The sequence below is a fragment of the Salvelinus fontinalis genome, chromosome 26 (assembly GCF_029448725.1).
Source record: "Salvelinus fontinalis isolate EN_2023a chromosome 26, ASM2944872v1, whole genome shotgun sequence".
NCBI classification, from domain to species: Eukaryota; Metazoa; Chordata; class Actinopteri; order Salmoniformes; family Salmonidae; genus Salvelinus; species Salvelinus fontinalis.
The window spans coordinates 29,695,483-29,708,769 of record NC_074690.1 but is presented as its reverse complement, the minus strand read 5'-3'; the positions used below and the strand labels follow the sequence as shown (position 1 = coordinate 29,708,769).

Here is a 13,287-nt window from a genome sequence, read left to right as displayed (position 1 = left end):
CTGAATACTTATGTAAATAAGGTATTTGTTTTTTATTTTTAATACATTTGCAAACATTTCTAAAAACCTGTTTTTGCTTTGTCATTATGGTGTATTGTGTGTAGATTGATGACGAAAACATTTATTTAATCCATTTTAGAATAAAGCTGCAACATAACAAAATTTAGAAAAAGTGAAGGTGTCTGAATAATTTCTGAATGCACTGTAGGTGTCGGGAGAGGGCGCACGTTCTGATTGGGAGGCATCTGATGAAAAAGCAACTACACTCTGTATGGCAAGGCTTGTTTAATGTTTTATATTAAGACAAAATCACATTACATATGCAATCTCAGGCCTGACATACAATACTGAACTAAAATAACACAAAAGGAAGTTGTAAAATCTTTCATTTTGGGGAACATGATCTCAAGCCACTGTAAAAGACAATTTCAACAATATATGTTTTTCACACAGAATATCAAAAAGAAAACTGCCATTTAATTATAATTGCAATGAAATAAATGTAAATATATTATAAAAAGACTGTTGCACGTCATCCCTCAGATAAGAAATGTACAAAATATTTCCAAAGAATTCATGTAAAATAAATTGTACTGCTATGTGGTACTGTTTTTAGTTTAATTGTCATGCTGCTAATGAAAAGAAAAACGATAATCAAGCAATGGAATTTGAAATCCAATGCCAATCATTCATTTGACAAAAGTGGTAAACCAACATAACAAAAAAAAATCTCCATAATATCAGTATGCTATATTATGCTTTATTATATCCTATGCTATAATATTATATATTATGAACTGTGACGTGTTAGATATTCTAATGAAATGTAAGATCATGCTTTCTCATAAAATGTTGATCTACAGTAAATGGATGTCCTCTGATCATTTTGGTTTATAGAATATTAAGGTATATTGTGTTTCAGTTGCAACTTGACTATTAGCACATACAGTAATGAACAACCAATGTTTTGCTAACCCTTAATAACAGTAAACCAAAATGTACCATTGTGAGATGTAGACAGAGATTTACATGTTGATTCAAAACAATAGCCTACATGACAAAATAGCAACAAAAAAAAGTGAAGAAATTACCTAATAATAACAGCTTTGCTTATGTGTTCAGTGATGCAATTTAAGGGATTTTATCATCCGATTCAGATTGCTGTGGGCATGTGGGACACTGACATTATATGTAAGGATACATTCTGTTTGCAAAATGCTGTTACAGCCTTCAACAGTAACAGCTAATCATTTTATGTTCATTTGAGAGGTTTTCACTACAGTCTCTCATGCTGTCTACATTCCCCTTAGCTCCCCTAATCCTCCAGTTCTTCTCTTCAGCACACACTGTGTTGTCTGTGTAATGCTATTCTGAATTAATCACAGCAATTCCCAAACCACATGATGTGAATATGAGAATCTTAACATGGGGAAAGGCTGACAGTCTTGTTGGCACTTGTAACAGAAAAGCGTTTAATATTGTGGGTTATTCTGACTTACTGGTTGAAAATGGTTATCTTATGACTAAGGAAATAAAATGATTAGACATAAAACATACAACCCCACTGTACTCAAACAAACAAATCAAATAACACCTATAGAACACAGGAGGTTGGTGGCACCTTAATTGGGGAGGACAGGCTCCTGGTAATGGCTCGAGCAGAATTGGAATTGTATCAAATACATTAAACACATGGTGTCCATGTGTTTGGGGACATTCCATTCACTCCGTTTTTGGCCATTTTCATGAGCCATTCTCCCCTCAGCAGCCTCCTGTGCTATAGAACTATACACATTGATACCAACAAAGGCATAGAAGTTCAGGCATTAGTTAAGCGTGTGTATAGTGTATCACTGCCCATGGAGCTGAAGTTAAGCCACGTTCTTTCCTTTTCCTTTTAGCCACCATTATAAATACATCCCTATTGGCCATACAGTATTTATTTTGTTCAATATTCAGGGTACAGTCAGTGTGCCCAGAATGAAATAGTCCAAAACTGAAAGCAGAGCGGCTGAATCTTGAAGGCACATTGGATATTGTCATTACTATAAGTAATATGATGCTTGTTTGTACAATAAACCTTTTCATGACAATATCATAGCAATTCCCTCTCAAAAATCACAATGTCGCCAAATGTGAACCTGTCATATCATGCCAGAAACCAATTTTTCCAAGAAGAGCCATCATCATATGTAGTAAGACCGGGGAAACAGATAAAGCATGCTGAATAATTTGGCACCCCGGAAAATTATCTGCAAGATAAAAGACACATTTGTGAGGAAATACCAGTGCTACTGTGTGGAATGGTGCAATGAAGGGATGCCATATTCGTGTAGCATGCCATTGTATTCTACACATAATAAGGACTGCAGTGCAATCAAACCAATACGTTACAATGCAATACAATCAAATATCAGTGACATAAACCTTAATGTGTTTTTTAATCTGTGCAGGGATATTATTTTCCAGAGCATTTTGTCACTAAGCAACTCACTTGGTACTCATTTGGCAGCAAAGGAACTAGAAGTGTACAGTATGTGCTTGACCCATTAAATGCAGGCATAAACATCTCTACAATCAAAGCTCAAAACATTAAGACATATCATCAACTGTAATGCAAAAAATAAATATAAAAAGTGATATCGTTTAAAAAAAATCTCAGTCCAGGTGATGCTGTAGTTGTAATAATGGCTCTATGTGAATGACTGATATCATGTTGCCAAAACTCCTCCAACTCCTCACGCAATGTAAATACATTATAGACAAGCCAGCCAATGCACACATCTAGTCCATGGGGAAATCTTCCTATGCCCCATTTATACATTATTCATTCATCATCCTCATCATCATCATCATCATCAAAGAAAGCCTTGTCCTCACACAGCAAAGTGTGAAGAGCAATGGGCACACCATTGACCAGTACCAAAATGTGAATGTCTGATTAAATGAACCATTCCTTCTTGCTCTCATCAATGGTTTCTGTGAAGGCTGGGTCATTGACAATGATGGCTGCATCGGCACAGTCCGCAGACTCCGCCCCTTTGGCCTCATTGGTGTGGTAGGAGCCCTTGTGACGGAACATATGGCGAATAAGGAACACCAGGGTGCAGAGGATGGTGAAGATGACCACAGCAATGATACCTACAAGTATAAAGGACATTATGAGGTACATAACAATGTGTTCTTTGAAAAATCGATTACTGGATTTGACCCTTTTCTATTTATTTTCCTTTTTTATATATTGAATACTGCATTGTTGAGGAAGAGCTTGCAAGTAAGCATTTCACTGTACTGTTTGCACCTGCTGTATCCTGTGCACGTGAGAAATACACTTTGATAAGGGCTTGTAAGTAAGCATTTCATGGTATTCGGCGCATGTGACAAATAAAATGTAATTTCATTTAATTTGACCTTTAAAAGCCTCAACAACCCGTATAGTAGGTGAGTTGATTACTGCCCCTATTCACCTCCGATAATTGCAGCGTTCCGATCAACTCCATCCCGGCTAACTCTTTCCTCGTTGAATGGGAATACAGCACCAGCTGAAAAAGGAAACAAAAACGGATCAACCACAAAATAACCAAACAATGCTAAAAAAAATGTAAATGCTATGACACATTTTGACACACAGAATATGTCAATTGTAAACTGGCACACTTTGGCATCTGATTATTAAAAAAACAGGACAGGCGATAAATATAGCATGCAGTATATGCACAGTGTGTGAGTCATGGGGGGAAGTAGGCGTGGGCTGAGTCGAGAGGGGCAGTCTGTTCTTTTCATCAGGCATCTCTGTGGGCACTCTAGTCCATTTGAGTGGATTCTGCAGAATATGTGCAAATCTCTCATCACATATCACCGCCCCCAAAATACACATACGCACACGCACACACAGTGGAGCAGGGATCATAGATGCCTCTTACAGGGAGCTGATCTGTTGCCTTTGGAGCACTATGCAAGGCTCAGATCAAATGATACAAAGATTCTTCCTCTTATTCTCATGTTTTTCATCCAAAGCTCTCTTAGTAAAAGTCAGAATATCAATAGTGTAACAATCTATAACTAGTCCCATTAGGCCTCGCTGTGGGACAATTGAAATTGTTTATATTAATCCTTACTAAAGCAGTACCACTAAAACGATTCATCTGATTTATTGAAACCTCATATGCCTCCATAGGTTCAACATACAAATAGTCACTTAGAGTGCCTGAGGGATAACATTTCATACAGAGCAGACCATTCCCAGAGCAGGCAGGAGATAGATATTGTGTTCCCAGTAATGGAGAGATTAAGAGAAGAGAGGGTGAGTGGCTGGGCAGCAATAGATCTCATGTATCTGGAAAGCTCATTCCTTTGTGTCCAGAGAACACACACAGGATCAATACACTGACCCAGTGATAACCATCCTGTAGACCTATCCACAGGAGCTAAACAGCACAGCACATGGGTTTAAATGGTTCAATAGCTGAAGAAGAAAAATACCACTATTAAATATCATGCCTTGAAGTTTTAATTAAATGTCAAATCTCTTTGGAGGACTGAGTGGACTGCTGGTGCTGCTAGTTGACCACTGACAATATATCTACTGTAAAGGACTACTTTTAAAATGCAGTATTCAAGATGATGGTATCGAGATGTAAATAAACACAACAATTTAATATAATAGAATAAAATCCCATGATATGAATAAATGCTTCCATTTGTGGGACAATTAAAGGGGATAGATAGAAACACAGTGATTTACTGTACCTGAGTCCAGGTGCCAGGGGTCATTGGCAGCAGCCATGGGTGAAATGGTGAGAGGAGATGCCCCGCAGTTGGACTCCACTAGAATGCCCTGGGTGGTCACTGGGGCGACGATGCCAGACCTCAGTGCTGCCTTCAGAGGGGCGATGTTGTTGAACTGAACTCTGGACAGACAGCCAACAAACCCTGGGGTGTTGTACTTCTCTATGAGGACTGGGTCAATCTGGCCAGTTTCTGATTAAAACAAAGGAAACAGAAAAACCATCACAGTACTTCTTGATTAGATAGGAGTTCTTCTTGGAGCTGCTGACTGATGCTGCCTGACCACTTAATACTGGTCTACCACCACGATGCACTACTACTCAGCACAACACTGAAAGCCTCACCAGTTTGATTTATGTTCACTTGAACCTAGTCTCTGGTTGGTGATACTGTATTCTCTGTCCCTAGCTTCCCCCAGACAGGCAACTACTGTAGTGACTCCTACTGCAGATATGTTATACTCCAGGGAAAACAGAGTATCCAATTCTTTTGCAATATGTTATTCTCCAAGGCAGATAAAGAAGAGTAATTTCACGGTTACATGTAAAAAGGATGTTTCATATGCCCCCAAGTTGAAAAGACAAACACATCCTGTTTGGAACATTAGCCATGCATTATCTTTACTTTTCAGAAAACACATTGCAATATCTACAGAAAAAGAATTCACCATCTTAGGCCAGTCAGAGAGCTACAGTGACAATGTTTGTTAAAAACAACATAGGCCTACATTGCATGAAAAGGAAATGACAAAAAATATAAATATATCTAAAACAAAGAGTTACAACAACAACACAAGGTCAAGGTTTACCATAAGTGTCCCCAACACCTACATATTTACAGTGTAGTTACAGGTAGGTTGTTATTGAAAACACTATGCCACCCCAAGTTTGTCAAATACAGAAGAGTATTACCTGGTTGTCCTGTTGTCCTCCCTGAATGAAGTGGCGCTAACTCTGAGTCTGCCCCCACGGCGCAGCCCCTCAATCCAGAGCAAAAGTCCTTGTCTTATACAGTGCTACCACTGCCTGCTCTATGCTTGTCTATGAGACATGCTTGTCTGTCTGCCTGTATGTTTGTCTGTCTGCCAGGAACATTTAACTCTGTATCTGCCCTGCTGCCTTTCTGCCTGCTAGTAGTCTGTTTATATTCTTGCCAATATGTATACCTGTCTGTCTGTCAGCCTGTCTGTGTATCTGCCAGGGTGTCTATGTGCCTGAAGCCTTGGTTAGCCAGCGAGCTCTGAATGTGAATGCACCCTAAGTGATTCAGCCCAGCTCCTTTCCCTTCCTTCTCTTCTCTTCCTTACAGCCAGACCAGGCAGGGAAAACATGATGATGTCATGGATCAGTGAGCTAATACATTCACAAACGGAACGAGGCTCAGAGAAAACCTGGATGTGAGTAAAGGATTACAGGATGGGGATCAGGACCGGGCCTTTGTGCTCCCTCCATCCCTGAGGATGATGTCAGAGATTGTTGTTAATTTATTAATCGAGTGCAGCAGCAAAGCACTCTGGGAAGTTGTAAGGCTTTACCAGCCAGGCACAATGGGTCATTCTACTGTTCTCAGAACAGGATCAGTGTACTGGTGTCTGACTCCTGCTAACACGGCGCTGCTCCCTCCCTTAGCGATAATCAAACACGCCATGCCATGCGCACATCACTTTATTCTGTTTTCTATTCTACCTTCCTCTATACTGGTGATCTGTGTGCTGCAGTGGTGTGGTTCCTGATGGCCCTATGATCCACACTTTTTTACCCTGAGTTTATCTGAGTGGTGTGGGTGTACTATAGTAGGTGTACTATATCAGTCAGCAGTGGCGATTTTAGCCTGTAAATCTTGGTGGGGCACACTCCATTTTTTTTTTTAGATGCATGACAGCAAAGCCACTACACAACGCTAAACAATACATTAATTGCACTATAACAATGACAAATGGTGCCCACAAACTTTTAGGGCCTACATAAAGCTGTCCCTATACCTGGCTACCAGTGGAGCCTTATTTGGCAGCAAAACAGTGAATTCAGCCTCATTTACTGCCTTTTTATGTGGCTGACTTGCTTAAACACTGTAACGGTGAAGAGGAGGAGTAGTGATGGAACCAAGGCGCAGCGTTGTGAAATGACATATTTAATAAAGACACGACAAAACAACAAAGACAGAAAACAAACTATACTTGAAGTAACTAACAAAATAACAAAACCGAAATGTATAGACAGACCTGAACAATACGAACTTACAAATAACGCAGAAGAACGCACGAACAGGTAAAAATAGACTACACAAAATGACGATGTACAAAACAAACCGAACAGTCCCGTATGGTGCGAGAAACACTGACACAGGAGACAACCACCCACAACGAACACTGTGAAACAACCTACCTAAATATGACTCTCAATTAGAGGAAAACGCCAAACACCTGCCTCTAATTAAGAGCCATACCAGGCAACCCTTAAACCAACATAGAAACAGAAAACATAGAATGCCCACCCAAACTCACGTCCTGACCAACTAACACATACAACAAACTAACAGAAATAGGTCAGGAACGTGACATAACCCCCCCCCCCCCCCTTAAGGTGCGAACTCCGGGCGCACCAGCACAAAGTCTAGGGGAGGGTCTGGGTGGGCATCTGACCACGGTGGTGGCTCAGGCTCAGGGCGAGGTCCCCACCCCACCATAGTCAATCCCAGCTTACATCTCCCCCTACAAATGACCACCCTCATATTACACCCACTTAATCTTTTAAGTAACATTGAGACAAGGGGCAGCACCGGGATAGAGGGATAGCTCAGGACAGAGGGATAGCTCAGGACAGAGGGATAGCTCAGGATAGAGAGGTAGCTCAGGATAGAGAGGTAGCTCAGGATAGAGGGGCAACACCGGACTGAAAGGCAGCTCCGGACAGAGAGACAGCTCTGGACTGAGGGGCAGTTCTGGATAAATAGCCGCTCTGGGCTGAGGGACAGCTCATGACTGGCTGACGGCTCTGGACGCTCATGGCTGGCTGACGGCTCTGGACGCTCATGGCTGGCTGACGGCTCTGGACGCTCATGGCTGGCTGACGGCTCCGGACGCTCATGGCTGGCTGACGGCTCCGGACGCTGATGGCTGGCTGACGGCTCCGGACGCTCATGGCTGGCTGACGGCTCCGGACGCTCATGGCTGGCTGACGGCTCCGGACGCTCATGGCTGGCTGACGGCTCCGGACGCTCATGGCTGGCTGACGGCTCTGGACGCTCATGGCTCACTGACGGCTCTGGACGCTCATGGCTCACTGACGGCTCTGGACGCTCATGGCTCACTGACGGCTCTGGCAGATCCTGTCTGGTTGGCGGCCCTGGCAGATCCTGTCTGGTTGGCGGCCCTGGCAGATCCTGTCTGGTTGGCGGCTCTGGCAGATCCTGTCTGGTTGGCGGCTCTGGCAGATCCTGACTGACGAATGGCTCTAGCGGCTCCTGACTGACTAACGGCTCTGACGGCTCGGGACAGACGGGCGGCTCTAATGGCTCGGGACAGACGGATGGCTCAGACGGCGCTGGGGAGACGGATGGCTCAGATGGCGCTGAGGAGACGGATGGCTCAGATGGCGCTGCGGAGACGGATGGCTCAGATGGCGCTGCGGAGACGGATGGCTCAGACTGATCCTGTCTGGCGGAAGGCTTTGGCTGCTCCTGTCTGGCGGAAGGCTCTGTAGGCTCATGGCAGGCGGGCGGCTTTGCAGGCTCAATACAGACAGGCAGTTCATGCGGCGCTTGGCAGACGGACAGTTCAGGCGCCGTTGGGCAGACGGCAGACTCTGGCCGGCTGAGACGCATTGTAGGCCTGGTGCGTGGTGCCGGAACTGGAGGCACCGGACTGGAGACACGCACTTCAAGCCTAGTGCGGGGAGCAGGGACAGGGCACACTGGACTCTCAAAGCGTACTATATGCCTGGTGCGTGGTACCGGCACTGGTGGCACCGGGCTGAGTGCACGCACATCAGGACGAGTACGGGGAGAAGGAACAGTGTGTACAGGGCTCTGGAGACGCACAGGTGGCTTAGTGCGTGGTGCCGGAACTGGAGGCACCGGACTGGAGACACGCACCATAGAGAGAGTGCGTGGAGGAGGAACAGGGCTCTGGAAACGCACTGGAAGCCTGGTGCGTGGTGTAGGCACTGGTGGTACTGGGCTGGAGCGGGGAGGTAGCGCCGGAAATACCGGACCGTGCAGGCGTATTGGCTCCCTTGAGAACTGAGCCTGCCCAACCTTACCTGGCTGAATGCTCCCCGTCGCCCGACCAGTGCGGGGAGGTGGAATAACCCGCACCGGGCTATGTAGGCGAACCGGGGACACCATGCGTAAGGCTGGTGCCATGTAAGCCGGCCCAAGGAGACGTACTGGTGGCCAGATATGTAGAGCCGGCTTCATGGCGCTTGGCTCAATGCTCCATCTAGCCCTACCAGTGCGGGGAGGTGGAATAACCCGCAATGGGCTATGCACACGTACAGGAGACACCGTGCGCTCTACTGCGTAACACGGTGTCTGCCCGTACTCCCGCTCTCCACGGTTAGCCTGGGAAGTGGGCGCAGGTCTCCTACCTGCCCTTGGCCCACTACCTCTTAGCCCCCCCCCCCCCCCCAAGAAATTTTTGGGTAGTGCTCACGGGCTTTTCGGGCTTCCGTGCTAGACGCGTCCCCTCATAACGCCGGTTCCTTTCTCCGGTTGCCTCTGCTCTCCTCAGTGCCTCCAGCTGTTCCCATGGGAGGCGATCCCTTCCAGTCAGGATCTCCTCCCATGTGTAGCAACCTTTACCGTCCAAAACATCCTCCCATGTCCATTCCTCCTTCTTGCGCTGTCCCTTCCTCCGATTACACCGCTGCTTGGTTCTGGCTTCATTTAAGTGGGTGGTTCTGTAACGGTGGTTCTCCTCCTCTTCAACCGAAGAGGAGGAGTAGTGATGGAACCAAGGCGCAGCGTTGTGAAATGACATATTTAATAAAGACACGACAAAACAACAAAGACAGAAAACAAACTATACTTGAAGTAACTAACAAAATAACAAAACCGAAATGTATAGACAGACCTGAACAATACGAACTTACAAATAACGCAGAAGAACGCACGAACAGGTAAAAATAGACTACACAAAATGACGATGTACAAAACAAATCGAACAGTCCCGTATGGTGCGACAAACACTGACACAGGAGACAACCACCCACAACGAACACTGTGAAACAACCTACCTAAATATGACTCTCAATTAGAGGAAAACGCCAAACACCTGCCTCTAATTAAGAGCCATACCAGGCAACCCTTAAACCAACATAGAAACAGAAAACATAGAATGCCCACCCAAACTCACGTCCTGACCAACTAACACATACAACAAACTAACAGAAATAGGTCAGGAACGTGACAAACACATTTGGTTTCTAGTGACAATTGAGATGTACAAACTATGGCATAAGGAAACGATGAGCGGATAAGAGGAAATCCGTAATTTTGATTAAGATATTAATGAGCGAGCTGAGACGGAAATAGTCAATATGACTATTCAGCACTTTTGAAATGTACAACGACATAATTCAGAACATGAGACGTTCTTACATTATTCTGCCTGTACACCAAGTCAGAACCGTAGGATAAATAAATGGGGCATGTAAGCAGACAATGAAAGCTTTTACAATATTTGATGATGACATTTCTCTAAAACAGGCCATAGGCTACATGTGTACCACCAAGTCAGAACAGTTGGTTAAGGTATTATGGGGAAAGGGACCAAATTAGGGTGAGGTTACTAGCAGCTTACTACACAAAATACAGTTAGTATTACTTTCTTAGCTACATATCTCCCTGGCATATTACATAATTTATGCAGCAGCATACAAGACATTTTTGGCCTCTCCGTTGTTGTGCTGTGCTCACTTCAACAGGAGTCCTTCTTGTGGGAAAATTGTGTCATGAAACTTCTCTGGATTTTTGGTGCTTTCAAGACAACTGGGAACTCTGGAAAAAAAAAACAAGGTTGAATCATGACGTCAGTGATTTTCAGGTCGGAGCTCTCAAAAGAGGCCTAATTTCCCGACTTGGAATTCCGAGTTGGATGATCATTCAAAGCTTTCACAGTTCGGAGTTTCCAGTTGTTTTGAATGCGGCAGAAGACATGCTGGATTGTCAGCATGGCCAATGAATTCCCATGGTGTTACGTGTGAATGTTTATCCTTTTAAGCTTGGAAAAGAGAACCTTAAACCCAGACTTGGACCACACACCCTCTCCACCGAATAGCAGACAGGGGAAGAAAAATTGTGATTGCTTTGTAAAGCTTGCAGTTAGCCACTGATTCCTTCCAAACCACTCATTGTTGAATTTGCGATCTCCAACTTGTAATGTTTATATCCAATGGCCGATGATCACCGATACGTTTTATCTATAATTTCTCTTCATATGACAAAGATTGAAATTTATTTGCCAGTAGATTGTCGACATAATTCATGAAGATGACTGCTTGTCTGGCTTGCTAGCTAGGATTTTGAAAGTATGTTGTTGACATGATCAGTCCAATCAAAGCTACGGTAGATATAACGTGATTTGACGTAATTTTATCTGTGGCCAATAACCTTGAGCCTTCTTGAATGGGCACTTCTAATGTAAATCTATGGCAGCACCCAAGGGGGCTTGAACTTTGTAGCTCTCCCTGTAGATTTTGCGGTGACGTAGTGTCACCATGAGTGACAGAACACTGAGCCAATCACGGCAGAACTAGAGAAGATTACCAACCCCTACGCTCTATATTTTCGGCTGGCTGCCCCTCCACCACAGAAAGCACTGAGCTAGGCTGAAACACCTGCATTTTGGAGCTGCCTTACTCAAGATAGCAAAAAAGAGACCATGTTCTTATGCAGCTTTTTCTTTTTCTTTTTTTACATTGTTTTCAAACTGATATGTGACATGTATTTATGCCAAAATGACATGCAAAACAGGCACTGCCCCACTTGCCCTAAATGATGGGTCACCACTGTCAGTCAGACAAAGACAAAGGAAAGGCCTAGACAAGGCCTATTGTAACATTGCTCAATATGGGCACTCAGATGGATGTACATGTCTTTGTATCAACAAAGCAAGATTTTTCTGTCAAGGCAACATCACCATTACCAGATATATTGATGCCCTCTTTCCATATATGAATACACCTGGACAAAACAAGATCAATCACTCAGTGATGGATGAGCAACAAAAAATCTGGTTTTGTGTTTTTTCAGAAACACACAGAACCAAAGTCCAGATTTAATCACTCAGGGCCAAATTCAAAGAGATCAATGCAAGTAACTCTGACTTCCGTGTAAATAATACATTGATTCCACGCATGATACACAGCATTCCTTATATTTACACTCCAGTAGGAATACATGGATTATATCTGCACTTACCAAAGACTTTGCCCAGGAATATAGTTTTAACCAGGTTGAACTTGGTGTCAGAGCCAGCCGGCAGAGTGTAGCTGACTGGGGGGTAATGGTCCAACTGGAAAAGAACATCACGATATGGTCATGATATATTACAGTCAGTTATAAACCCAACAGCCGGCATTTTTATTTTTGTTAATTACTACCACCTAGTGGTGGATTTTAAACAGCATATGCCTGGAAATCCTAATTGATGCCAGTGTATAATGCATTAGCGAAACCCGAGGAAACAAACAGAAATAAACTGTGCTAAAAAGCATAATGCACTATAAACCACTTCCACAGGAAAGGTGGGTCTGGTGTGTTGCAAAGAGCATAATGCAGTCTGAGAGGACACAGAACAAATATGTATTTTGGATTTAATGGTATCAGCAAATCCCTCTCACGAGAAGGGTGTCCTCCCTTCCTGATAGCAGAGCACTAGTGATCTACCTTTGAACTGCTTTATGAAAAGTGCTATATCTATAGTCTATGTAGCTATCAAACTGTATCAAGGCTGTAACGTAACAAAATGTGGAAAAAGTCAAGGGGTCTGAATACTTTCCGAATGCACCGTAGGAGAGGTGCATGCCAGCAGATGGGGGAAATTTGGTTAGGATGGAATAAACTATATAGGAAAACATTCAAAAGAGCAAATGTAAAGTAGGGGTGAAAAAGGCACTACACCCTTAGAAAGAAACTTGCTATCTAGAACCTAAAAGGGTACTTTGGCTAGCCCCATAGGAGAACCCTTTGAATAACCCCCTTTGGTTCCAAGTAGAACCCTTTTGGGATCCGTGTTGAACCCTTAGCACCCCCAGGGGTACGCGCAATGCTGTCGGGGGTACGCCAAATAAAAATGTGATTCACATTTTAAAAAGTTTAATTTAGTCTGAGAGGACTGTTGGATTTAATGACATCAGCAAATCTCTCACTGAGAGTGGTCCCACCCTGGGACTCAAGAGCATTAGAGTCCAACCTTTCAACTGCTTGATGAAAATGAAAATGTTTTTTAGATAAAACTACATCATTGTTGAAATTTTTACCTGCAGCCTAAAGTAGTCT

General features: G+C 43.7%; 1 protein-coding gene across 2 annotated transcripts in view; it reads right to left on the bottom strand.

Moving 5' to 3' along the window:
• Positions 1-270: 270 nt before the first annotated feature.
• Positions 271-13,287, bottom strand: part of LOC129824078 (contactin-associated protein-like 2) — a 65,135-nt gene continuing 52,118 nt past the window's right edge. For both annotated transcript variants that reach the window (XM_055883389.1, XM_055883388.1), the window contains 4 exons: positions 12,208-12,301; positions 4,750-4,980; positions 3,468-3,542; positions 271-3,141 (listed from right to left, as the gene is read on the bottom strand). In XM_055883389.1, coding sequence (XP_055739364.1) covers positions 2,942-3,141; positions 3,468-3,542; positions 4,750-4,980; positions 12,208-12,301 — 600 coding nt within the window. In that variant the 3' untranslated portion in view covers positions 271-2,941. The remainder of the gene's footprint in view (positions 3,142-3,467; positions 3,543-4,749; positions 4,981-12,207; positions 12,302-13,287) is intronic.